Consider the following 27,964-nt stretch of genomic DNA (forward strand, 5'->3'; position numbering starts at 1 on the left):
CCTGCCCACAGGAATGGACGCCAACGTTACAGCGCCAACTCGGCTCGCTCACCGTCCCGTGTCCTGCCTGTAGTGCAGGCCCACTGCCCCCACGGGCGTGTTTCACGGGAGGAAAGCGGGCTCCCGGGCGGACCCTCACCTGCCGAGGGCCCACGGGCAGCTGCGGCCTCGTGGAGTATGCCCGGCCTTCCCGGCCCGGAGCCCCGCCGTGCGCCCCGCGGCTCCTCCCAACCACCCGCAGCCGGTCCTTCGCTCACGGTCGCGCGCGTCGGGGCGTCTTCTCATCCATTAGGGTGAAGGCGTGGAGGTTTTCTGTATTAGCCAGAAGAAAGGTGAAGGTGTGTCTTCGTTCCTAAATGAAATTATTATTATTTTTTTTAATATATCTTCATTGATTTCAGAGGGAGGGAGGGAGAGGGAGAGAAACATCAACGACGGGAGCATCGACCGCCGCCTCCTGCGCGCCGCCCCCCGGGGTTGCAGCCGCAGCCCGGCGCGCGCCCCGACCGGGGCCCCACCCGAGACCCCCGGGCTCCCAGGCCCGCGCCCGGCCGCCCCTCCTGTTTCTTTATTCATGTGAAGCGCCTTCGAGGGACCGTGTAATTGCACACGCGGCGTGCGCGCGGCCCCGGGAGGAGAAAAGGGAGTTTCATCGAAAGGCGGTGCATGTCCCCAAAACTCCCGGCGGCGGAGAGGGCAGGGCTGGGGCGGGCGGCTGGCGGCGGGCGCGGGGAGCTGGGGGCGGGCGCGCGTTAGGCCTCCCGCCGCTGGCGGAGCCTCCTCGGGCCGGGCAGGGCGGCGGGCGGCGGGCCCCGAGCAGGAGCCGCAGCCGGAGGCCGGGGCCGGCCCCCTGCGCGCCCACGGAGGTGCGCGTCCGCGAGCCCCGCGCCGGCCCACGCCCCTCCCCCCGCGCTTTTATTTTCGCGGCATCAACCGTCGGCCTCGCGCTTCCCTTCTGAGAACCGCGGCGGGGTCGGGCCGCCTGGGGTAAGTGGCCTGTCCCCGAGCCGGCCCGGGAGCCGAGGCGCGGCCCCCGGCCCCGCGGCCGGCGGGAGGGAGGGACGGGGCCCGGCCCGGACGCCGCCCCGGCTCCCGCTGGGCCGCCGCCGCCGGGCGCGAGCGGAGCAGCCGCGCCCAGGCCTCCGGGCCGCGGGGGGCCGCTGTGACCGCCGGGGCCGCCGCGCCGGAGGCGGGAGCGGGGCGGTGGGCGAGTCGCCGAGCGGCGGGCGCGGGAGGCGGCGGTGCTGCAGCTGCCGTGCGCTCCGCCGAGCACCGAGCACCGAGCGGGCCGCCCTCGGGTCCCATGAGGCCCGAGTGAGCGCCTCCCCCGCGTCCCCCGAGCGCAGCGCCGCCGCGGCCCGGAGCCGGAGGAGGAGCATGTCGGACGGGTTCGATCGGGCCCCAGGTGCTGGTCGGGGCCGCGGCCGGGGCCTGGGCCGCGGAGGGGGCGGGCCTGAGGGCGGCGGTTTCCCGAACGGAGCGGGGCCGGCGGAGCGGGCGCGGCCGCCGCCGCCGCCGCCCAGAGCGCCGGGCGCCCCGCAGCAGCCGCCGCCGCTGCGCCAGCCCAGGACGGCCCCGCCGCCCGGGGCCCGGAGCGAGCCGCCCGCCGGGCCCGCGCCGCCCCCAGGTACGGAGCCAGCCGCGGCCCGCGCGCCGAGCGCCCGCCCAGGGCCCCGACGCGGCCGCGAGGGCCCGGGGGGGCGGGGGGCGCCCGGAAGGGGCCGCGGGAGCCTTTGTGCGCCCGCGGGGGAGGGGCGCGAGCGCGGCCGCCGCCCCCTCCCAGCCTCGGAGGGGCCGTCTTGGCGGGCGGCCGCCTCTCCCCGCCGCCCCCTCGGGCCCGCGGCGGCGAGCGCGCCCCTCAGGACCCGAGGCGCGTCTTTTGTTCCTTCTCGAAGGCTCCGCGCGCCCGCCCGCCCGCCCGGCGGGAACCTCACGCCGCGAGGTGGCCCCGCGGAGACCAGCCTCGCGCGGCCCCCGGCGCGGGGCCGGCCGCACACAAAGGGCCGGGCGCCTGACGCCCCCTGTCTTCCTCCCGCAGAACCCGCGAGGCCCCCGGACGGTGCCGCCCAGCAGGACGCGGAGCCGGCGATGGCGAAGCCCCAGGTGGTGGTCGCCCCGGTGTTGATGTCCAAGCTTTCTGCCAACGCCCCCGAGTTCTACCCTTCGGGCTACGCCAGCTACACGGTGCGTGCGCCTTTGCCGCGGCCGCGCGGGGGGCCGGGAGGGGCCGTCGCCGGGCAGCCTGAGCGCGGGCGCGAGGATTCATTCATTGGGCTCCGGAGGAGGCAGGGCCGGGTCGGAGGGGACGGGCCGGGTCCGAGGGGACGAGCTGGCCTGGGAGTCGCGCGGGGGCGCCTTTCAGGGGCCGCCGTGAGCGAGGGGCCGCCCGGTCTCCCGCGCCCTGGGCACCCGCAGGGCCCCCCGCGCCGATGCACCCTGTGGGCGAGCACCCCGCTCGCCCTCCCGTCGGTAAGGCTGCAAGCGTCTCCAGTCTTTAGGAACAACCCCCAGAGCAGGGGCCTGGCGAAGTTGATTTTTAAATCTGAGTTTTGCAAGGTAGCAGAAACTGCGCGGGGAGGTGGAGAGTAAGCCCGGGTGGTTTGGGGGCAGACCCGTTTGTGCAGGCTTTTGAAGTTGAGAAGGACCCATCTGGGCTCCGTCAAGTGAAGAAGATGGACGTGTTTCTGGCTCCAGCCAGCTATTCGGACGCAGAAATGCTGTAGGGGGGTTTTGAGAGAAAGTGTTTACATAGGTGTAAAGAACTTGTGAGCTTTTGGATGCATGTTTGTCTATGACATGAGAATTTTTTTAAAATTGGTCACGTTTATCTTAAATACCGGGACAAAGTACAGCACAGTCGGGGAGCAGGGGAGAGAAAGGAATTTGTTGTGCTAAGTTAATGCATGGCAGTCAATTGTAGGTAAGCGGGGCAGGAACCATTCTTGATTGAAGAAATAATGGGTTGTAGTTTAGGTAAGTCCCACCTTTCCTACGTTCTTAGCTTCCCTGGCCTACGACCCCTAGAGCGGTGCAGACAGAGGTTAGCTCCGAGTTTCCCCAAATGAGCACTCAGGCAGCCGGCATCCAAATCTAGAACAGGAGCATTATCAGCATGCAGAGGCCACCTGTCTCCTAACCATTACTGCTCTCCAAGGGTAACCACTGCTTTGGCTTAACAAGTTTTGCCTCTTTTCAAAGTTTATATAAATGGAGTCATACCGGATATATTTGTTTCTCACTTTCATTCAACATCACAATTCATTCATGTTGTAGCATGCAATTGGAGGTGACTTGCTCTCATAGGTGACTCACTCCATTGTGTGACTGTCACCACAGTCCCATTTGTCAGTTGAACATTGCGGTAGCTTCCACTTTGGGGCTATTTTGGGGCTGCTATTCCTGGCCCTGCCTTGGTGGATATACACCCTTGCTTCTGTTTGGTACATACCAAAGAATGGAATTGCTGGGACATAGGGTAGCCAGCTTTGGTAGAAACTGCTTACTAGTTTTCCTGAGACTGTTCCAGGGTATGCTTGGAGTAGTATGTGATTTCCAGTTGCTCTACTTGCTTGGCCACACTTAGTATTTTCTGTCTTTTTAAGTTTAGCCTTTCTGGTGGGGGTGTGTTATCTAATTGTAGTTTCAGTTTGTATTTACCCAGTAACATGGTGGCATGCCTTTTTTGTTACTTTTTTTGGCTTTCCTTCCATATCTGATAGGAAATATGGAAAAGCTCTATTCCATACTTTAGAAACTCCATGCATTTTAGACTATGTTAGGATAAAGCTTTGGGACAGAAAAGGAGCGGGGAGTGTAGGGATGATTTAGGCTGAAAGGAGCCTTCAGTCATGTAAAGTAGAAGTGAGAGCAGCTTGGGTTCTTGCCAGAAGATTGTATTTGGCCCAGAGATGAAAGAAACCATTGGAGAGCTGTGAGTAATTGAATAAACTCTTCTAACAGCCCTGGAGTTCCCCATCTGTATGTCTCCCTATTGACTGAGCTGTTTTACCATAGGAGGGATGTAGTTTTTTTCACGGTTCTGTACCACCTAGTTTTACATAGTTAAGTGACTCCTGGGCTAGCTAGGGAGCAGTGTGTTGACTGTGTTAGTCCACTTATTCTGAACCACTGTCATCTTTTAGGCATCCCCTAGTAGCCTCTAATAGATCAGCTTCTCTGCTCAATTCTCCAGACCACATTGCAAGCTGGAAGTCATTGGCTTACCTGTGTTCTGCAAGTGTGTTGTCTTTGGCCCTGTTTTTTTTAAGGATTTTTATTAAGTTATCAACACTTAAATTAGGTACTGCAAATCTGAATTTTCTGGTTTCTCATGAAATCATAAGATCTGGCCATACTGGACTATAATTGTGATTAAAAATTGGCTGAAGAGATCCTGCCCCTTTAGATGGAGTGTGTGAGCTCTAATTTGCTCATTTGTTTCTAATACACCTGGATTCTATAAGCATTCAAGTTTGCTACCTTGCTCTGGTACATTTTCTAGCCTTTACCCTTTAACCAGGGCTAAGAGTTTTTTGCAATCTAATTAGTCTCCTGACTCTTAGAATAAGATCTTTTTTTTTTAACCCGAGGAGATATTTTTTTTTTAGAGAGAGGGAGGGAGAGAGAGAGAGAGAGAGAGAGAGAGAGACATGATTGGTTGCCTCCCATACGTGCCCCGACTGGGGAGTGAACCCACAACCTTTTGGTGTGCAGGACGATGCTCCAACCAACTGAGCCACCTGGCCAGGGAGCATGAGATCTTGCTGTGAAGGAAACTTTTTCTTACAATAACCATAATCCAAAGTTAGCTAGAGTCACTGACTCATTCAACAAATAGTTGAACACTTATCCTGAATCAAGCACTGGGGACACAGCAGTGAACACAATGGACAAAAATTCCTGTGTTCATGGAGTCTCTATTCTAGTGTTCTCCTGGCTTGGTCTCCAGAAACTCCTTGAGTCTGCTTTTGTTAAACACGAAGATCTTTTGCTTGGTGTCTTTGAGCTGGATCTGCTCAAGAAAGCATGCTGCCCTGGCTGGGTAGCTCAGTTGGTTAGAGTGTCATCCCGATACCATCAAGGTTGCAGGTTAGATCCCTGGTCAGGGCACATACAAGAATCAACATGAATGGTATCAATAAGTGGAGCAACAAATCGATGTTTCTCTCTCCCTCCCCCTCTCTCTAAAGTCAATAATTTAAAATTTTTTAAAAAGGAAAGCATGCTTTTTCCAAAAGCCATTATGATAGGCTTTTGCTGTGCTTTCTTAACCCTTCCAAAACTCTAAGCCCAGTTAGCTCCAGTCCTCCTAATCCCACTGCTAGAATTTCCTGCTCCCTGTCTCTTCTTGCCAGTGAGTTTTGTAGCCATCTATTCCTGGCCGTTGTTGCCGCTCAGATAAACCATCACAACATCTTGAATGTTTAATTACAGTTCATTTACAAGAACCAAAAATTCCACATAGGAATTCATGAAGCAGTCATTAAGCAAGAAATCCCCCCACACACAAAAGTCCCAGTTTTTTCCTAAGAACATCCCCTTTCAAGTTACTGCCCAGTTTTCCTTCTGCCTTTCAGTGGTAATGTTCCCCAAAGTGTGAAATTCACTGTTGGGACTACAGCTCACTGACCAAACCTCTGCATGCTGATCCCCTCCATTGTATTGCTACTGTTTTGGGGACAGTTACTTGTGCTCCAGGTTTTAAAATCTATTGTCCTCTTAACTCTCACCTTAGACTTTGTCAACCACAGGATAGTCACAGTGTGCCAGGTCCTCTGCTAGGTGCCAAGGGTATGTTTTCAGTCTTTGAAAAGTAACTCTTATTTTTGTAAGAACTGAATATTTAAGGTAATATTTTTTATTTTCACTTTGCCATCTCTGCCCAAGAGTCCTTTGTTCCCAAGAGTCTGCAGCATGTCTCTGATTTCACCCTGTGGCGTTACTCTGCTGCATTGTGTTATGAGCACCTCCTCTCCATTACCTCTTTCCCTGGCTTTGGGGCAGTGCTCTTGCTTCACCCTCCCAGCTTGCAGCTCATTCCCTCCACAGCCTTGGAGGGTCTGGCTCTTTTTCCATTTTATTACCTCCTCTGACTGTGGCCCACCTATCTGCTGATAACTCTGAAATCTGTTCTTCCTCTGAACTCCAGGTGTGTTTTTCCACTTGTTTTGACCTCTTCTTGAGAATCTCACATTCAAACTCAAATACTATAAAAAAGAATTTATTTCCTGCAAACCTCTTCTTATATTTTTATTTTCTAACTAGACACTCAGGCTCAAACCTTGTTGGTGCATTGACTTGCCTTTCTCTTTCGTATTCTGGCCCCTTAGATCCAATTAACTAAAGTACAGTTGACCCTTGAACAACACGAGGGGTAGGGGTGCCGACCCCTGTGCAGTCAAAAATCCACATACTCCCCCCAGCTTTTGACTCCTCCAAAATTTGGTTGTCCCTCAGTATCTGCAGGGCATTGGTTCCAGGGCCCATTAACCCATGGATGCTTAAATCCCCTGAATAAAATGGCATAGATCAATGCACACAGTCGACCTTCCACATCCCAGACTCCCAACCACAGGCTGAAAACAACAGGTATTTACTGGGAAAAAAGCCCTGTACGGGTGGACCTGGGCAGTTCACACCTGCTCTCAGGGGCCTACAGGAGCCCTGATGATTTGCCACCAGGTGTCTGCTCAGCTGCCTTTTATTCCCACTGCTTTGGACTCACTTCTTGTTTCAACAGTGTATTCGAAGTACCTACCGTGAAAAATGAGTTTTCTAATTGACGTCCCTCCCAAAAATCTCTTGTCACAGAATTCTTTCTAAGAAAAATAAATAAAGCTTAACTATTCCTCAGCTTGGAAGCCATTTAAGTAAGTCCACACTGAAGACCGAGGAATTTGTGCTGAAGGAAGGTGGTGCTAGAGCACGACACAAGCTGGTTCCCACATGTTATGTCATGTTGGTTCCGAATTCTCTGCCTCCTTTTAGCCGAAGACTGGCTCTGGCCCATTCTGCTGTAGTCAGAAGCTCTGCCTCAGCTTTTACTTTCAGAATTCAAATTTCTTAAAGGAGAGTTTTGCTTATTCAAAACAAAACTGAAGTCAGTGTTCTAAAGTGTATTTTGCCACAGTGAATGACATTTCATAGAAACTGTGAGGAAATTAACACTTCCTGCTTTTCACCAGTAATCGGATATGATGGGTTTGTGAACTCTAAACTGTATATCAAAAACTTGGTTTTTAATTGTAAAATTTACAGTTGTATGTAAACATTAAGGATGTTATTTAATGAATGCATTTGTAATTCTCAACTACTTTCACTTTTATAATAAAGGGTCAGTATTTATAATATGAACATTTCTCCAAAGGTCACTACTATAATCCTTTGTTTAACATCTTTCCAGAAATTTCATTGCCTGTAAGTATCTTTTTATCAAAATTAATTGTACTAAGATATGGTTCCGTATTCTCTTTCCATGGGACACTGCATTGGCGATGTTTTTGTATTGATGTGTGAAAGTCTTGTTTTTTTCAGTGAATCTGTGATATTCCATTATATGGATATAAGGTAACTGGTTTAACCAATTCCTTGCTGATGGATTGTTAGGTGAATTTGTGGCATTGGGTATCTTAGTACTTATGTCAAAATTGGTTGTTAAGCTTCTTTGTTGGTCACTAGTTACCACCCCACGCTCGGTTTTTGTGTTCTGGCCTTTCTCAAAGAGTCAGGGAAGCACCTATGTCCTTGGGGCCCCTTTCTGTTACCTCCTCAGGATCCTGCCCTGACCATGTTTGTCATAGTGTTTCTCAGTGTCTGAATGATGCCTTCTATCATGGAATATAAGGCCCACAGAGGAGGATTGTCTCCTTACTCATGGCCTGATGGTACTCCCCACACCTAGGACAGTCCTCGCACCTGGCAGGCAGATGGTTTTGAATGAATAACATACATGCAGCTGGTGGCTATCAGCTTATGAATGAACTAATCAGAGTATCATCCTAGTACCAAGAAGCGTAGCTTCTTAACCATTCCACTTTTTACCCCTTAGCCCTTTCAGGTATGAGAACATGGCTCTCCTGTTTGGAATGTGTTTGTCTTTTCCTAGAAATTTAAGTTTTTATTTGTTGAACACTTACTGCCTTACTATGAACTAGTCGGGAATTTACTCGTTAACTTATTAACTCATCGCATCCTCAGTCACCCAACTGTGATATTTGTTCATGAACTTGAATTGCATCAACGTTAATTTAATGGGTCATTGAATTCGGATTCAGGTGTGTGCGTGATCAGACAGACATGAATGTGTAAGTTTACCGGCTCTTCTCAATGAACACTGTCTGGGCATGATACAGGCACGGGATCTGCTATTCTTGCAGCTGGTGCTCATTCCTGAGTGCCTCTCAGAGTACGTGCAACTTGTCCCTGAGGGTCACTTTAGTGTCTAGAGAGAAATAAAAATTTTGAAATGTGGCCAGCTCGGAATGATGGTCAGCTAAGGACATTGGTTAGCATCAACAACAGGAACAACGGACTGGGTTAGTCTTTCTACTGATGTATGCCCACCTCCAGGAGCTTTCTTTTCCTAAGGGGAATTTGGGCAAAAAGGTGTGATTTATCTTTTTTCCTTTATGCACTACCTGACGTTAGAACTTAACCCTTCTTGTTGTCATAATTCTAATTCTTTTGTATTGGTTTCTCATCTGACTCCTTTTGGAAAGGGGTAAATTTCATCGGGCAGCATGGTTATTATCGAACCGTAATTGTTAAGTAAACCTCAGAAGGCTTTGGGTGGCATTCCAGACATCGAGAGTGTAAGTTGATGCTCTGATCTGTTACCTTCTGCAATACTCACCTGCTCAACCTCTTGCCATTAGTTACAAGGTTGGAAACTTCAGAGGTGATAGTGTAGGGACATTAATTGGAAACTACTACTGTCAAGGTTGCCTTGAAACCTGGATATGGCAGCCAGTAAGTCTCCTACCATACACTATGATGAAATTATATAGTCGCTTAACTGTATATATTTCCCTGTCCTTGGGGATTAACAGATAGAAAGAAGACAAACCTTACTAGCTTTTTTCAATATAGAAATTGTCAAATATCTATCAGGATATAGAGAATGGTGTAATGAGTCCTCATGGCCTCTCAGCTACGTGTGGCCATTCTTGGCTCTATATCCCTGGCCCCTCCTCCTCTCCCTTTGCAAATCCTAGATCTTATTGAATCTATAAATAGATGAAAATCTTGATTTTGATACTGGCATTGTAGTGAACTATTGGTTTAAACTATTTCTCAGCCATCTTGTCAGTCCACCAGGGATGAGAAGACAGTTCCTACCCAGCTAGGTGGAGCCCTTCTTTTATAACATTTTGGCCACTAGGCAAGGAAGAAGGATCCCTCAGTGGACTTAGTTTTATTCAAGAAAATAACAAATTTATCATATGAAGGATTCTTTAAAAAAATCATTTGTGCTGGAGACATCTCAACCTAAAGCTGCCTGGTGTTTATTTCAGCCAATTGCAGGATTAAAACTTTTTTTTTTTTAACTTTACATCTATAGGAATCCTATGAGGATGGCTGTGAGGATTATCCAACTCTATCAGAATATGTTCAGGATTTCTTGAATCATCTCACAGAGCAGCCTGGCAGTTTTGAAACTGAAATTGAACAGTTTGCGGAGACCCTGAACGGCTGGGTTACCACAGACGATGCTTTGCAAGAACTCGTGGAACTAATCTATCAACAGGTAGGTTGGCTGGTAGCATGTAGCATGGGATAGTCATCAGGTAGCTTCCTTGAAGCCCGAGGATGGTGGCTACTCCGTGAGGGAGGCCAGGTTCATGTGCACTTGCCTCCACACTCGTTAATTCTTTATGGTTCATGGGAGCTTTTAGGTGTCCGTTGTATAAAATTCCTATTATTGGGGACCCAGGTCTGGAGCCGGACTGCAAGTTCACCAGGGTAGCCAAGGCTCTGTGCAGGCAGATGGGAGGAGCTGTGGGCATCTGTGAGGAAGGCTCCGTAGTGTCAGACCTTTTCCCACCCCTTTCTGTTCTGGGGGGTCTGAAATTAATAGTACATTTAAAAGACTACAGTATTTTCTCCTAGCAATATTGGTGTAGGGGAGAAAAAAGATCATGGGAGAACTTTCTTGTCTCATAAATAGTCCTTTTTAAAAAAAGCCAAACCACAGGACACCGTCTTGTTTTAATATTTCTGCTTGTCTTAGAGTTTTCAAGGATTTACATCTCAGTTCCTTGAAAGTCTAATATCTGGATTGTTTTTCATACAAGGTTAGTTTTGATACTAGCAGATTGTCCCTGTCACATTAGTGCTATTTTAAGGGGGATAAATAGACAACACTTTTTTAAGACATTTAAGGTCGTGTGAGACTGAGAAAAACGGAGCAGGAGGTGAAGATAAGTGGAACCTTCGGGTTCTTTACATCACTGCTCAAGGATCAGCTAAACCTGGAATTTATTGGGGGGGTTACTATAGCAAGAGGTTGATTTTTTATTTTTATTTTTTTGCCACCTAGTATTTCATTTGACTATATTTCCGATTTGCTCTGGGTTGTTACTGGACCCTAGTATTCCTTAGCCTTGCACTTCTCAATCTTTTTCATTGCATGGCACATAAACTAACCACTAAAAATCTGCGGCACACCAAAAATACATTTTTTGCCGATCTGACAAAAAAATAGGTATAACTTTGATTCATTCATACCTGCCAGTTCTTGCTGTGTTGGCTGCTGTCATTTCTTCTCTGACAGTCTAAGGGAAAGGGTTCGGTGCCCCTGACTGAATAGTCAGGCATTGCGTGTTTAAAATTTTTGCACACACCGGTTGAAAATCACTGCCCTAGCCAACTCTCAGGTTTCCAGAAATGCCTGAGATTGCAGGAAGATAGAACTGCTCTAATTGTCCAGATACCTACTTTTGGCCTCTAAATGGATTGGAAAAGAATGAAAGATAAGAAAATGGAAGAATTATACTTGGTTCTTAAACTTTTTCTGGTTTCTTGTGTAGTTTCATCTCTTCAGTAGGCCGCCCAATCACAGTTCAGGGCGGGTGGAGAGGCTGTCACCTGACAAACTGCATTTCCGTGCTGTCCTAATACCAAGTCTATTTTAAGTTTTAACATTCTGTGATCAGTGATACACAGATTTACCAACGGTTCTTAAATTCCATTGAGGGAATTTAGTCATAGTTACCAACAAAGGAAGACCTGTTGTTTAAAAAAAAAAGACATTAAATCTTCATATTCAACTTTGATTCTTCCTCAAATACCATTAAATGACAGGATGGGGGTTTCAAAAGGCCAGAAGCCATAAGGACTGGGGTGGGGAAAGGAGAGGGAAGTCCCAGTTTGGAAACTAGAAAGCAGGTGGGGTGAGAGGTAACTGACTTGGCAGATCTAAATAAGTTGAGTTCTAAACCAGCGAAGATAGTTGAGAGTCTCCCTGACCTATGATGCAGAATTTTGAAAAGATTCCAGGATAAGGAATGAGGCAGAAAGATTGCTAGAAAATCTAAAAAAATTAGACCCTCTAGATCTTTCTGCACTGAGTAGCCAGTTTGAAGTTTTATTGTAACCCTTCTTGAGAAATTACTGAAGAGAGTACTCCAGCAAAACACAGAATTAAGCCAAGGATGAAGACATGGGGAGGAGGAAACGGAATTTTACAGAACTGTGTGTCACCCATGTGGTGGTCAGAGGAGATCCTGAGAGCAGTCATGTGCGTGGCAGTCGGGGAGGGGCCGGGCTTCACTGGAGTAGGGCAGAGGCTTTCCCTGGTAAGAGGAGCACAGGAGCGAGGTTGAAGATACTAAGAAATTTACAAACTAGTGAGTTTAAGAATAAACCAATGAGAAGTATATAAGAAAACAAAGTACTACAAAAGAAATTGTGTGTCTAGGGAAAACAAAGTTGTACAAGAAAGAAATAAGTATAAATACATGGTTCAGCCGTAAATGGAAACACAAAACTAATAAGTAGAATCATGGTATTTCCGCAGTGGCAGACGGAAGCGTGGGGAGTAGAGGGACGGGGTGGGTTAAGCGGAGTGAAAACTGCTCACCTTCCTCGGCGGGAAGCTAGTAGTAATGCCTCAGCTGACAGATCACAGCTCATGCAGATAGAAGGTAAAACCTTGTATCTGCAAGAATCGAAGTGGTTGTCTGAGAGTAAAATCAAGGTGTAGTAGGGGAAGTAGGGAACCTTAATAATAACCAACCTGGTAGAACTTCTTGTCTTTAAATTGTGTGTGATCATTTTAAATGTAAACTAAAAAAAGGCATTACCAATAATGGGGAGAGTATATATATTTTTAAATTTTGTCTGCTATAGTATCAGATACACATTCATGGTGTCAGGAGAAGCCAGTCTTTCTTTGGTGAGAAATGATCAGGGTCCTGAGTGAGCAAGGAAATAATTAGAAATAAAAAGATCCAATAATTATAAAGTACTTGCGACATGCCAAGCAATGCTGAATACTCGACATGTAGTTAGCTCATTTACTCCTCAGTGGTTGTGTGATATTACTCTTATGCCCATTTTATACATATCTGAAAGTGACTTGTCTGAGGTTACTACAGCTAGTAAATAGAAGGAGCATAGGGTTGGAAGGGAATCGGGATATTTGTTAGATCTAGACTCTGGTTCACTACCTTTGTGACCTTGGCCAAGTCCCTTAACTTCTTAATGTGTATTTTTCTTACCTAACTTTTGGTAGTGAGCTATGTTCTCTATTTAAAAACTACAGTGAGAGTTAAACTTCTTGAGTACTGCTTTGGCTGTATCATAGTCTTTGATATGTAGTGTTTTCTCACTGTCCTATTTTTTTTTAAATGGCTTATCCATTTTAATTTCCTCTTTACCCTGGGTGTTTTTGGAGCATTCTTTAGATATTAATCTCTCACACCAGGTACCATTAATCAGCTCTTTAGGAATCAAGAAACTGAAGCTAAGGGAGGTTTAGTGATGTCCAAAGTCACATAGCACAAGGCCTCACTCTGGACTGCTAGATGCCAGAGTTGGTGCCCTCCTATCACTGAGAAACAGCACAGAGCAGTAGTTTGGCAGATACTCGTATCATAATTTGCACTATGCAGCCAGGTACCTGTACATCTTTTGTGCAAAAATGGGTTAGTTTACCCAAGCTGGGCAGCTTAGTTGGTTAGAGCATCGTCCGACATGCCAACATTGTGGGTTCGATCCCCCAGTCAGATCACATACAAGAATCAACCAATGAGTGCATCAATAAGTAGAACAACAAAATCGATGTTTCTCTCTCTGAAATCAATCAATTTTTAAAAAATTTTTTAAAAATGGGTTAAAAATAAAGACATATTGTCTGTCTGCTTTCCCGGAAGCTCAGGTAAATGATGGGGAGAACTGGCTTAACCCTTTCCCTTCGTATTTGCTCTGGTTCTTGGTGTAAGGGTGGGAGGGAGAGTTAATTGCCTGAGGCCTGGCGGTTACAGAAGACGGGAACGTTTTTCTTTACAGGAAGGTGGTTTGGGGAGTAGAAATGTTTTTCCTTTCTGGGATGTTGCTGTTTGCATTAATGACGATTATCTGTGTCATACAAACATTTTTTTCTCTTTGAAAGGCCACGTCCATTCCAAATTTCTCCTACATGGGAGCTCGCCTGTGTAATTACCTGTCCCATCACCTGACAATTAGCTCACAGAGTGGCAACTTCCGCCAATTGCTACTTCAAAGGTCAGTGTGAATATGTGACATTAAAGAAAAACTACTTCTGAAGGTACTAGAATTTGTTGCTCTTTACCAAAGACTGTGCAGTGTAGAAAGTTGCCGGGCAAGCTTATAGTTATATAGTCTTTTTGTAGTGGGCTCTGCCTTTGGTTTCGTGCTTCGTTAGAAAAGCCCTTCCTTTCCCCAGTTCTTAAAAACAATCACATATTTCTTAGTACTTTCGTACCTGTTTTGAACAAGGATCTGATTTTTATTGCCACGAGTTCAGCCAGTGTTTCCCCTACCACTCTTTTGAATGATCCATTTCCCTATTGGTTTGAACTGCTTCTACCTTCATCCCACTGTGTCCTATTTGGGTTTTGACTCTAATAGTCCATTCTCACTTGTTTTATTACCGTACTGTTTAAAAGCTCTAATTTTTTCATGCTTAGTCTAGTTAGTCCCCATGGTTTTGTGGAATTCTCTTTGCTCTTCTTGCCTGCTTATTTTCTCCAATGAACTTCAGGATCAGCATGTGAACTATACAGCCTTTGTTGGTTTTTCGTAGATATTTTGGGGATGACGTTGAATTCATAAGCTAATTTGGGGGAGCTACTTATTCAGTAACAAGGCTGTCTCTGAGTTGATTATAGTTTGCACATTAGTTCTTTAGAGATACTTTGGACGGTTGCACAATATTCCACCGTGTGATTAAAGCGAGCAGGAGCAGAATGAAGGTAGCAGAAATCACTTCACGTGAAAATCAAGCTTTAGCCGAAGGTGGTGCTTCAGGTCACGTACTCGAGATAGTGTGCTGGGAGCGGGGCAACAAAAAAAAGATGGGCTCCTGGCTCTTCACACCAAAATATGTTTCAGATAGAGCAAAGATGTACATGCAAGGAAGACAGTAAATACTAGGGGGTTCACTGGCCAACAGAAATCTTAGGCTGGTAAAGCCCTTTAAAGCAAGACATGATACCACAGGCCCTAAAGCAAGAGATTAAACTTAATTACACGCAGGTTATAATATTTCGGGTGTCATAAGTTTATATGAACTAAAGTAAGACTAGGAAGACATATAGCGCATGGTAATGAGCTCACTTAACATGAAAAGAGGGGCCTCTTAGGAATGAGTAAGGCAGAGACCAGTATTTTAATGGAAATATTTGGAATGGCTCCAAATGGGTACAGTTTGGAAACATGTAAATGACAAAGTTATGAAAAGATATCCTAGCCTCCCTGTAGGTAAAGAAACGCAAATTAAAGCTTCTGGAAAGGCATGAGAGCAGGCACGCCGGGGGGTAGGGTGGCAGGAAGGCTCGCTGATCTCAGTGGCACAGCCCCAGCCATGCGGTGAGAGAGGGCTGAGCCCCTGCCCCACTCGGGGAAATTCTAACGTCATGGACTGAGGTGGAGCCCAGCATGATTTTTTAAAGCTTCCCAAGTGATTCTGCTGTGCAGCGTGGTTGAGAAGCTCTCTTCCGAGCCCTTTGACTCTGCCCCATGTGTGCTTCTGTGGTAGTGATACTCTCAAAGATGTGAACAGGGAAAATGCTAATCATAGAACTAGTGAAAAGCACACTTGAAAAAGACAAGTTACCTTCACAGCAGTTATCCCTGGGTTGCAGTGACTTTGTTCTGTATTTTTCTCTGCTCTAACCTTTCTGAAATAAGCATGTGTTACTTTTATAACTGAAACTCTTTAGCTTAAAAAGGTTTAGGTTCTTTGCTCTCACCTAGTCAATCAGCCACATGCAGGAGTAGGAATTTGCTTTTGCACATATATTGACATATTTTAATGCATAATAGTCTAGCATTTATAAAACAAAAGGTCATTTCAAAGATTTCACCTGCAAAGTCGTAAAAGAAAGGACAGAAAGGAGAGCAGCCAACGAGGTGCTTGGGTAACCGAGTTGGCATTAATTAACCAATCCTTTCCATTATTAACCGCAGTGTTCTATTTATAGATATCCCAGCTTTTTCCTGGTGAGGAATTAGTATGTATGAGAAGGTAACACATACCTTCTGTCTCTGACTTGTACAGAAACTTCTCATTTACTACAGCTTGTAAGCCACGTGGGCGCCCAATGAGCTGTCCTGGGTGTATTTACAGTTGGCTCGTAAACTGATCCACAGTATATTTTTGGTCAAGGAATGACTTCTTTTTTTCTTCAAAGAAAGTTGCTTTACAAAGCCACCCAAACTGGTCCTTCATGAATGACATAAGCTCCTCCCTTGGTCTTCAGAAGAACCGTCAAGATCAATTTTATAAAACACAGTTTTCCCACCTCATCACCACCTTACTAATAAAGATGAGGCAAGATATTTAACACCCAAATGGTAACTGTCCATTTAAAAATCCGTGTTAGCTGTAGCTGACCCCCTAATTCACTGGCATGGCAGCGACAGGCTCCTGCGATGGATTAGACCTTGTGGGAACTATGTCCATAAAGCTCCAAGAGGACGGTTTCTTTTTGTCACTTAGTAAAGCAAATGGGCCAGGTCGAGGGGAAGTAAGTTGACTCCTTCAGCCTCTGTTAGAAATAGAGACCAACTTAATTGCTTTCTATGTGTCTGTGTAGTTAGGGACTTTGCCCCTTATTTCTCTTCTCTGATTTATATAGTGGAAATTACAAGGATAAATGGGCTTAATAAGAATTTATTTTATTTTCAGCTAAGTTGGAGGAGGCCATTTTTATATATTTTTAAAGATTTGTTTCAAAGCTCATATATTAGAAAGAGTAGAACATTTTACAGACACACCTTGGATAAAAACAGTGCCAGTACATCTGAACCTTATGAAACGTATGTTGTTTAAACTTACTACAACTTGATCTGATAGGTTTATTTTCAAGTATTTGTATCAGTTTCTTAAAACTAGGCATCTCGGTATGAAAAGATGAAGCGTAGTCTGGTCTCTGCATAGACAGGAACACTTTTTATCATAGAAGGTCAGGGCCTCGGTGCATTGCACTTGCCTCTGTATTGCTTGTGGGCAACCAGACCAACAAATGGTCATCTTGTTTGACTATTTAAAAAACAAAGCAGTAAGAGCTTATAAAGGTTTCTCTCTGTTAGATGTCGGACTGAGTATGAACTTAGAGATCAAGCTGCGAAGGGGGATGAAGCTACTCGAAAACGGTTCCATGCGTTTGTGCTCTTCCTGGGAGAGCTTTATCTTAACCTGGAGGTGAGACCTTTTCTTTTGTTACGTGCTTTTGTTACGTAAAGCTTGAGAACAAATTGATCTCAATAAGGAATTTGTGTTTACATTATACTTTTACAGCATTAAGAGTGAAATGGGAGAGAGAAAAAATAGTGCCCACTTGGGGGAGTCTGTACCCTACGGGAACATCTGTTTTCCTCTGTGAAGACAGGGTGTTGGGAAGTAGTTTCTGGGCATTTTAAAGTCTTCGTGTACTTTTGGAAAGCCGCAGTGCTCCGTGCGTGTTTAACCTTTGAAAATGGAGACATGCGTACTTTTTTGGATTCTTCCATCAGGAACATTAGTACTTATGATGTGTTGACATTCGGGTGTCGGCTGAAAAGCAGCTTGACCTACAGAACACACAGCTTTGAGCAAAGAGGGGAGAGACTGGAGTTTATGATTTTTACACCTAATTCACCCAGATTAGTTCTCAGTCCTATTTTATATGTTAATCTTCCACATAAAATGCATTTGTACAAAGGGTACAGCTAGACTTGTTTGTAAATTGGCACTATATATGTGAGCCTGTGCATGTCAGTAGGCAACTTCAGTGCTAGGTAGTACTTCATAAGAGATGTTTGATTGGTCCTTTGACTAGTTAGTCTCGGATACAGGTTTATCTCCTTAAACCCTGACTTGAGGACTTAGCACCGTAACCACCACTGAAAAGACACAAGTCCACGATCCAGTGTGCGTCAGTGCACCTAAACGTCTACATCCAATCTAGTGCCTAATTTACTGTCCCTTTTTACCACAGGGGGCTCAATTTTATAAAACTGGGATGTCTAAATCTCATTCATTTTAGTTGTTATATAAGCCAAAACAAGAGCATCAGCCTAAATGTGCCTCAAACGGAGGCCATTTTTAGACGCCATCGCGTCCTCTTTGGAAGTACTGGTGTTGTGGGGGGTGGAAGGTCAGGCATGGCTCTGGAACCTAAAATTCTCCCCGCCAGAGAGCCAGGACACACATACCATGCTCATGCAAAACCCGAGTATTTTAAAACAATATACAAATAGCAGAGTAAAATGCTGTGTGTTCCCGAAAACTATGGTAGCTTAATAAACTAGAGATGCTTCGTGAAGCAGTAACATTCAAGGAGGCTTACGTATCTGGACCATATGTTACCTGTGATAAATGAAAAATTTTACCTGTAGCTTACTAATTTTATTAAAAATCTTAGTTACATATAAGTAAGCCTAATTTTGCAAAGATATCGGAGTGTGTTTCTGTGATTTTTGTATTTTAATTTAAAATACCAACACTATTAAATCATATATTTGTCTGTATTATGTTTTGGCATAGTGGCTTTTCATTTTCTTTTGTCCCAAAAGATCAAAGGAACAAATGGACAGGTTACAAGAGCAGATATTCTTCAGGCTGGCCTTCGGGAGCTGCTGAATGCCCTCTTTTCTAACCCTATGGATGATAACCTCATTTGTGCGGTAAAGTTACTGAAGGTAGGTTTTACTTTTTTCTTTCCTTGAAGTGTAATTGTTCTACCCCTTTAGCATATAGTTTGGAGAAAGTATGTATAGTACACAAATGAATTCAACATTGTTATTACATTAAATATTGACATTTTACTTTGCTCTGGAATTTAAATATTGGAAAAGCAATATATACTTAATGTACGAAGCAGATTTTAGAAGTGAGACGTGGAAGTCCTTCACTCTACCCCTTCCTTTCCCACGTCCGTAGGTGTGTCTCATAAGTACCATCTTACTCTGTGGCTGCCTTTTTACCACCTGCCAAAGGTCTAGCTCTTTGTGCGGCGCACAGATTCACTCCTGCAGTAGCTTCCCAGGATCCCGCTGTTCGCAGGCACATTGTTTCTCCATCATCATCGAACAGCTGGGTTATTTCTGCTGTAGTTCATTCGTTTCTTTCAGTCAAGAAAAACGTAGAAGGTATTGAGATATGTGAGTGTTAGATGGTAGAGAACAACTGGGAATGTTTAACCTGCTTAAGGAACACTCTAAGTGCCACTGTTACATTCTTAGGACACCTGCTGACTGGCTGCTGCATTTTTCTACCCTGTGTTCAGTTGACAGGCTCGGTGCTGGAAGACGCCTGGAAGGAAAAGGAGAAGGCGGACATGGACGAGGTGGTCCAGAGAGTCGAGAACGTCGTCCTGGACGCGCACTGCAGCAGGTGGGGCCCGTCCTCGCTCCGCCTGGAGGGGCTTGACTGGCGCCCTTCGCCAGAGCAGTGGAAACCTTGCGCACCAGGCCACACGCACGCTTCCTTTAGCGGCGTAGTGCCTGCCCGTGGCCTTTGTCGCTGGCTGCTTCCCTTCCCTCTCCTGTAAGAGCTGGGCGAAGTCTGTTCCAAGTCCAGTGGGAAACACAGCAGTGTTTGCAGGATGGCCACTACCTTTGAGAACCATGTAGTTAGTTATGGAACAAATTTCAAAGCTATTTTTTTAAAAAAGGGTGAATTTGTGTCATTATAGGAAATGCCTGGAAAATCAAAGCGTTGAATGTACATGGTAAATTGATGAGGCCATGTTAGGAGTCTGGTGTTAGAGCCCCACAGCACTGGTGGATGTACTTTCACTCTTTTCCATTTCTGTCTGCAGAGACGTGAAACAGATGCTCCTGAAGCTTGTGGAGCTCCGTTCCAGTAACTGGGGTCGAGTGCATGTAACCTCAACCTACAGAGAAGCAACACCTGAAAACGATCCTAACTATTTTATGGTATGCTGGTGGTTGCTGTTCAACTTGTGCTTGTTGCTTGAATTCAGTTTTGGCAATTTCTACATGAGTTACATAAGTTGTTCCCAGAATTTAATGCCTAATAACTCTTCACTGGCTTAGGGTCACCTGGCAGCAAGCAGAGCAGGTGAATAGAAGGAACATGGGACCCTCCCATGACAGGTTGGACTAGAGAAAAGTCCATCCAGGGCAAGGGAAATAGGACTGGGACTTAGGAGAGCGTAAGGATTCCAGGAAACAGTTTTTCCAAGGAATTCATAACAAAGGCCTGCATCTCAAACTTTTACTTTGCATGTTGTCATAAAGTAAATTAAGAAAATAAAAAACGGTACCAGGCCAGTGTTAAGAAAATAAAAAACGGTACCAGGCCAGTGATCCCTGAAGCTCCCAACATGACGAAATGTAACGTAGCTATGGAGGAATTGCTCCTACACCCCCAGTCTCAGAGATGCTCAAGGAGAAAAGTGGTGGGGAGGGGGAACCACAGCTAACACCGAGTCAATGCCGAGTCCCACTGCACAGCAGAGCAGAGCAGTTCACCAGGAGTGACAGGCGTAGACGCAGTGTGAGAACAAGGCTCAAGATGATAGAATAAATCTGAAAACCAGAGGCTTTCCCGGTGAAATGGCAATGGCTGCTGGGAGGCTTGTGTTTGCTCTTGCGCTGCATTATCAGGTTCAGGTGGGGCACATAGGCCATGCTTCATTGATAATGGGCTTTAAAAAAATCAACTTTGAAATGATGACATATCTTTATCACTCTGTTCCATCCTAGAATGAACCAACATTTTATACATCTGATGGTGTTCCTTTCACTGCAGCTGATCCAGGTATCGTGTCTCACGGTCTTTTCCCCCATTCTTTGGTAAGATAGTAAATTACAGAAAGCCATCTCCTTACCAGCACTGAGTTGCAGCTTTTCGAGGAGTTCACATCATTCCAAAGTACAGGGTGAAGGCTTGTGTCATATATAGTGTTCTTCACAGCAACCACTAGGAACCATTTTAGATGGACTGTCTGCTCAGTGTTTACCGCCCTGTCCCCTTAGCAATGAAGGATTGGAAGAATCCCTCAATTAAATGCAACCGGTTTTATTTTGTATTTCCCCTAGTATTTTGTTTTTCTGTTCTGAACTTTCAGGTGATTAGAATGGAAGGAAGAGATGGTTCTAATTACTACATAGTTAGCAGCTTTCATTAATATGGGTTAATACTTGCAGATACTGAGAATTACAGGTTTCATTAACACTTGGTGGGTGAAAGTTAATTAAAATCTAAACCTCTGTACACTTCCCCTTCCAGAAAAGGACATTGTAGAAGCATTACTTTAATTGGGATAAATGGGACTGCAGTGTGAGCAAGAGAGAGACTTTCCCATTTGGTACAAAGTACAGCCATCTTATGGTCAGCATTTCCCCACTTGTCCCTCTGGGTAGCAGGCCTAACTGTCCCTCCTGCAGCACGCTGAGACGGGAAGGAGGACTGGGGACCTAACATCCATCTTTAAATTATGAGACATTCAGAAAATATAAAAACCACACAAAACTCTCCTTGATTCATAGTCAAGATTAAACCAAGGTCATTTTGCCATATTGCTATATACTTTGGATCTTTTTAAAGAAATAAAACCCTGCAGATACTACTAAGCCATTTTCCCTTGTCACTGATCCCTCACCCCCAAGTTCAGTCCTTCCGTCACCTCTCCCAGAGGTAACTGCTGCCCCAGGTTTGTATCCTTGTGGTGTCTTTTCACTTCCTACGTGTCTGTAAACTACCGGACTGGCACACACAGTGGTAGTAACCCAAATGGTGTCTCACTGTACACGACCCTTTGCAGCTTACTTTTATTCAGTATTATTTTTGGTATTTACCTGTGTTGATATTTGTTGCATGGGTTCATTTATTTTAAATGGCTCATAATGCTCCACTCAGGCTAACCCACAGTGTAGCTCCCCTGCTGTGGGGTCGGGTGGGCCACACTTGTTCGCACAGACATCTTTAAGTCGTGTGCCCGCAGGGGCTTCTCTGGGGTGAGGAGGCGGAGTTGGCGCGTTACAGGCCGCGCGTCCTCAGCTTTGCTGAATGTTAGGCTGCTCTCCAGGGCGATCGTGCCACTTAGTGTGTCCAGCGTGCGAGGGCTCCCAGTCCTCACCCTTGGCAACACTTACTGTTGCCAGGCCTAATTTTTGTCAGTCTGATTGTATGAAATTGTGAGCTGTTATTTGATTTGTCCCTTTGGGAATGGCCTGTCAGTGTCCGTGCCCGTTTCTGTCGGAGCCTTTGTCTTGTTGCTTGTAATTCCTTGCGGAGCCTGGAAAGTGACCCTCGGTCAGCTTTTCCCAGTATGTGCTGCCCTTCCCTTTTGTTTATCTAGCATATAGAAGCTTTCGGTTTAATGTAGAGTAAATTATGTCTTGTTTGCACTCTCTGTGACTTAGTTTCCTCACTACTAGCAAATCCCATTTCCTTCTGTAAATCTCCCGATGCTTTATGTTCAGGTCTTGAATCCGCAGGCTGGTTTTCTGTGTGGGCTGTGGCGGGGGTTACGGATGTTTTCCTTCGTCTCCCCTGTCGACAGCAGGTGTTGAGCCGTCCTTCGTCCTGGGCAGCCTGCCTCTGCACCGTGCACCTCTGTAAGCTCGCCCTGTTCCGTGTCTGCACAGGGTCTGTCTGGTCTGTCAGCTCTGACACCGCACTCTTTATCAGTCTGACCTTGCTGTAAATCTGCAGATTTTCCTTCTTCCCCCACTCTTCAGAGTTACTTGGATTCCTGTGGTTCTTTGTTCTTCATCTCTGTCGGGTCCGTTACACCGTCATTTGTTCTGTCCACACTTACGTTCTCTGTTCTCAGTCCCTGGATTGCACATGTGGTAGCCTTTTGGTGACTGTTCCTTGTTTACATGCCCTTTTGTTTTTCTTCATGAAAACTTGTGTTGGACTGTAGGAGCACCTATCCAAAGTGGGTTTTATATTTGCTCCTGCCAGGAGCCCCAGGAGTAACAGTGGCCTAGAACAAGTTTTTACTTTCTTGTCGTAGGGGTTTTTCTGTGGGTAATAACAAGTCGAGGTGCAGGCCCATTGTTATCAATTCTCTGGGGAACCAGAGTACTCTCTCCCCACTCCAAACCCAGACAGACATACCACACTCCTTTGCCACTGAGGTGTTTTGCAGTTCTTTTTTCCTGGTCCATCTTTTGCTTGAGAGATCAGCCCTTTGAATGCCCTGGGTTTGTGCAGAGTGAGATGAGTGTGGGGCGTGAATTCCGTCTTTCTGTTTCATTGGGCCCAGACCTTTCTTTCTGGCCTGTGGGTTTTAAATCTGAGCCCATTCATTACCACGTGGTCCACCAGCCTCCCAGCTGCAGTCACTGTGGTTTTCAGTTCCCCTTTGTTCTGTCACCGGGTGACTTGATGTTTTTTGTGAACTTACTTGTACTTTAAAAGAATGTTCCTTTCCTGTTAGCTCAAGTATTTGTCGGAGGTAGGTTTTATAAGTTAAAATAGTCTCCAAATTGCCAAAATTGAATGTCAAAATATTGCTAACCCTTTAAACTGGAATTAAAGTCTTACAGAAACTGCCAATCTTGAAAAAGTGGGGTCTTTACCCAGTCAAATAGAATTATCCTCTTGAAATTTGAGGTGGCTGTTGTTCATAAGAAACTAACTTTAAGGTAACTAGTTTTAATACACACTGATCCATTTTATTATTCAAAGGTAAGGACACCACGCAGACATGCTATTCTTACAAGATACTCAGTAGCTGTGCCTAAGCAGTTGGCAAGTAGAGAGCTACACTGTCTCCTGTATTGCCTAGGGAGAGCCCACCGAGGGAAGGGGTACAGCCGAAACATTCATCAGGCAGCTGCCTTCCAGCTGTCCCCAAGGACACAGCAGAAAAGAAAGTGCCCTACACTGGGCCCCTGTGTTAGGGTGGCCTCTGCTGACTGAGGAACGTGGATCGGTGGCTGTCGTCTGGCAGCCAGATAGATAGCTCACTTACGTCCTTGGGGAGGAACAGCAGAGCCAGAAGCCAGGATGTTTAATTGAATCTCCTTGTGGAAGGAAAACAGGAGGGAATGGAGAACACATTCGTCCCCAACAAGCTATGTAGCCGGCATTTTGTCTGACGGAGAGAAGCAGGGCGTGTAAGCAGCATACACAGGCTGTGATATGTTCTCTGGTAGATGCGCACTGGCTTTGACTTCCCGCTTGCGTGTAGAGGAATGTGTGTATGACTGAGATTCATGAGCACACGGGGCAGAAGCAAGCCAATTAGAACATAAGTTTTATAAAACCTATTCTTAAATATGCAATTAAGCTTGCTTACTAGATAAAGAAACAAAGCTTACTGCTATTTAAACTTTAGTTCTACTTAAATGAGAAGTCATATTAGAATTTCTTAGGAATAACTGGCCGTTCCATGTGAATTTTTTCAGCATTCAATTTTTTTCTTTATTTTTTTTGTAGATTACCAGGAGAAATATCAAGAGTTACTTGAAAGAGAAGACTTTTTCCCAGATTATGAAGAAAATGGAACAGATTTATCAGGGGCTGGTGACCCGTAAGTTCTCTTTAGCTACTAACTTTTTTGGTGAAATTTCTGTGGCCACAGCTTGTAGAAAAAAGTAGATAATGAAAGAGTGTGCATTTTGATTTGATGGTGTTATAGTGATATATGTGTAGTACTTATTTACCAAAAGTTTTCAGATAATTATGTTGGAAAGCCATGATCTTTTAAATTTATCTGTAGATGAGGGAGAAAACTATTAAAATGTAGTATACTCAAGCATAATTTGTTTTTATAAAATAGATTCTATTTTTATGCCTAAGACTTTAAAATAAGCAGCTGTAATACTGTGAGATCTTGGGCAAGTTCTGTACCTGTTTGTCCATCTATAAACTAGGAATAGTAGTATTCCTCCTTGAGACTTTTGAGAACTAAAAGAGAACACGTAACTGTTCTGGACAGAGCCAGAAGGCTCAAATCTTAGCTGTTAAAGGATAAATTAAGATCAAAGTGAATTACTCTATAAAAATGTTTGACTGATGGGAAGAGGTAAGTTATGGTCCTATTCTCATATTTCAGTGTCTTTGTTTTGTTGTTGTTGTTTTTATAGATGTCCCCTTTTTTCCCCCATTGATCCCCTCCACCCCGCATCTACCCCACCCCCAGGCTTTCCCCAGACCAATGTCTGTGTTCATAGGTTGTGCATATAAGTTCTTTGATTAATCTCTCCCCACCCACTCCCCCACCCCCGCCTTCCCTCTGAGATCCCTCAGTCCCTTCCATGCTTCTGTATCTCTGGATCTATTTTGTTCATCAGTTTATTTTGTTTATTACATTCCACATATGAGTGAGATTTTTGTGATATTTGTCTTTCTCTGGCTCATTTTGCTTAGCATAATTCTCTCCAGTTCCATCCATGCTGTCCCATAAGATAAGGGATCCTTCCTCTTTACAGCTGCATAGTATTCCATGGTGTAAATGTGCCACAGCTGAGGGGCACTTGGGCTGTTTCCAGATCTTAGCTACTGTCAATTGCACTGCTACGAACACAGGGGTGCATAAGTTCTTTGCTATTGGTGTTTCAGGTTCCTTAGGATATATTCCTAGAAGTGGGGTCACTGGGTCAAATGGCAGGTCAATTTTTAATATTTTGAGGAAATTCCATACTGCTTTCCATAGTGGCTGCCCCAGTCTGCATTCCCACCAGCAGTGTACTACATGCCCTTTTCTCCACACCCTCGCCAGCACTTGTCGGGTTTTTTTGTTTGTTTTTTAATGTTTTTATTGATTTCAGAGGGAGAGAGAGAGAGAGAGAAACATCAATGATGAGAGAGTCATTGATCGGCTGCCTCCTGCACGCCCCCTACTGGGGATCCAGCCTGTACCCCGGGCATGTGCCCTGACGAGGAATCGAACTGTGATCTGGTTCATAGGTTGATGCTCAACCACTGAGCCATGCCGGCTCGGCTTTACCTGCCATTCTTGTTAATAAATTTTTTTATTACCATCAGATTTAACTACATTTTGTTATAAAAGGATGAGAAACTTGTGAGGATTAGTCCCAGCTCCCTTAACAGCTTATGGGAATTTGAACAAGCTGCTTGGGTTCTTCTCTTCTAAGCAGTAAGAGGAGCAGATTAAATCTCTGACTTCAGTTTTTCTTATGTATCTTCTCTTATATGGGTTTAAAAAAGTGAACCACCTTTATTCTTTCCTATTTAGTGGTATTTTAATTATATGTGGGTTTCAAATCTTCTAATATAATACTGCCATACTTTTATAAACTAGTTTAATAAGAAAAAATTTAGGAATGTTACGGACCTAATTAAGCACAATTAGGAAAGTTCAACCCTGCTGCGTGTACCACTGGAAATTCAAGTTGTTCTTGGCGTTAAGATGATAGTAGCACCTGTCTTTTTAAGATGGCTGTGGGAATTCAGTAAGGATAAGTATATTAAGGCCTTCATGAGCAATTAACTATGGAAAACCTTGTTTTCCATCACTTTAAACTATTGAATAGTTGGGAAAAACCTGAAATAGATGATCTCTAAAGTAGCTCCTTGCTATGAAAGCCTGATTCCAAGTAGATTATAACTAAGTTGTCATTTCAAGAATACCATTTCTGATGTTAAGTAGTCATAAAATATTGATGGGTCATTAGAGGGGGGTGATACATTGAAATTATGTTCTAATTATAGTGTAATTGTTGATAAGCTAAATTTGTGAAATTAATATCGGCCTTGAGCCCCCAAGTTTTATAGGTGAAGTCTTTGATTTAACTTTTAGATTAGGTTAAAGAATTTAACACGTCTAAAGTATAGCGGAATCTTAACTTCAAAATACAACGGACTCAGAATCCACTGTAAAATTTAACACGTCATATTAAGCATTTGTTGTATACTGTTTAATGTAATTCTAAACAGTGCTTGCGTTCAGTCATAACCCAGTCTAGGAAAAGTTACATCAGATATTTCTCCTCGTGGTTTAGCATTTTAGACAGTTTCTGCACTGAAAAACATGAAGCTCATGAGTCATCTCTGCTTGTTTCACAGATACTTGGATGATATTGATGATGAGATGGACCCAGAGATAGAAGAAGCCTATGAAAAGTTTTGTTTGGAATCAGAGCGTAAGCGAAAACAGTGAAGTTAAATTTCAGCGTATCAGTTTTATAAAGCAGTTTAGGTTATGGTGATTAGCAGAACACAGGAAAGCAAGAAAATGTGTCACACTTATACCAAATTAAGGATGTTGAGTTATGTTACTAATGTATGCAACTTTAATTTTGTTTAACACTCTCTGCCAAAATAAACTTTATTCCCTATAACTTAAAATGTGTATATATATAAAATAGTTTATTATGTACAGTTAATTCCACTGTTTTGGCTGCAATAAAATCGATTTTGAAATAAATGAAATGTTGAAAGTAAATTTTGCTAGCTGGTTAGAAGCTTATTCTTTAAATTCAGCTTTTCTTGAGGGAAAAAGTCTTAGTCTGGAAATACATATAACTGCAAAAATGTAGCATCCTTTATTTAGATATGAGTATATGACTTTCATTTAGTTTTACATTTAATGTCTCATTGAACTGGATTTCAAATATGAGTCACAATCATAAAAACCTCTGGCACTAAAGTCTCAGAATGTATTATTAACTGACTTACATATCCAGGTGTTATTTGATACCAAGGGCTTTTAAACTGTCATTTAAAATAAAGAGTTAGAACTTCCCACTAAACAACCAAGATTCTTCACTGAGGATATATTGCAATTCCGAATTGTTCAATTTTTTCACCTAATGTCATTACCCAAAAGCCTGTGACATTATCCTGCTTTATTTATACGGCTTTCTCATTTTTATTTGGTAGCATGAGTTGCATTGACTTTTTTACTAGAGAATTTTGCTAGATCTTTGTCACTCGAGTTTTCATCGGCTTTATAATTGATACACCTTGAGGATCACTTTTCTAATACTTTTACTATAATGTGGTACTGCCTCAGTCCTATTTTTACCTAATGTCAAAAATCTTTTCCAACTAACTAAAAGTAAAGCTTATGTACAAAAAGATTGCCTGTAAATATGCATGTAAATAGTTCTGTTAATAACCCACTGTTTTACATTTGGTACACCTGTGTCTGCTTCTGCAGTTAGCTTTCCCACCTCTCTGCTTGTTTGTTCAGTCTGGATTAAAATTAGACTTTGAAAATAAATTGAAATAGTTTTGTTTTCTCTTAAGTTTTTGGAGTGGTATCCTGGTATTTTACAGAATTTGTGTTGAACTTTATGACATCATAAAACTATGGTTTGAAATCAGAGAAATTATACTAGGCTAGAC

The 27,964-nt window shown here is 44.5% G+C and overlaps 1 protein-coding gene across 1 annotated transcript; it reads left to right on the plus strand.

Moving 5' to 3' along the window:
• Positions 1–1,362: 1,362 nt before the first annotated feature.
• On the plus strand, positions 1,363–27,839 carry PAIP1 (poly(A) binding protein interacting protein 1). Its single transcript, XM_087815269.1, has 11 exons — positions 1,363–1,405; positions 2,039–2,184; positions 9,560–9,745; positions 13,613–13,725; positions 16,777–16,888; positions 18,241–18,366; positions 18,954–19,060; positions 19,488–19,605; positions 20,398–20,452; positions 24,089–24,182; positions 26,681–27,839. The coding sequence occupies exons 1-11, from the start codon at positions 1,378–1,380 to the stop codon at positions 26,772–26,774; spliced, it is 1,179 nt and encodes a 392-aa protein (XP_087671395.1). The 5' UTR covers positions 1,363–1,377; the 3' UTR covers positions 26,775–27,839.
• Positions 27,840–27,964: the final 125 nt, after the last annotated feature.

Source organism: Miniopterus natalensis, chromosome 3, assembly GCF_054644295.1.
Source record: "Miniopterus natalensis isolate mMinNat1 chromosome 3, mMinNat1.hap1, whole genome shotgun sequence".
NCBI lineage: Eukaryota > Metazoa > Chordata > Mammalia > Chiroptera > Miniopteridae > Miniopterus > Miniopterus natalensis.

Coding starts and splice junctions, on each gene's coding strand:
- PAIP1 (XM_087815269.1), top strand. CDS start 1,378: ATGTCGGACGGGTTCGATCGGGCCCCAG. Junction 1,406..2,038: donor CGGGTTCGATCGGGCCCCAG/GTGCTGGTCGGG, acceptor TTCCTCCCGCAG/AACCCGCGAGGCCCCCGGAC. Junction 16,889..18,240: donor AGCTTTATCTTAACCTGGAG/GTGAGACCTTTT, acceptor TTGTCCCAAAAG/ATCAAAGGAACAAATGGACA.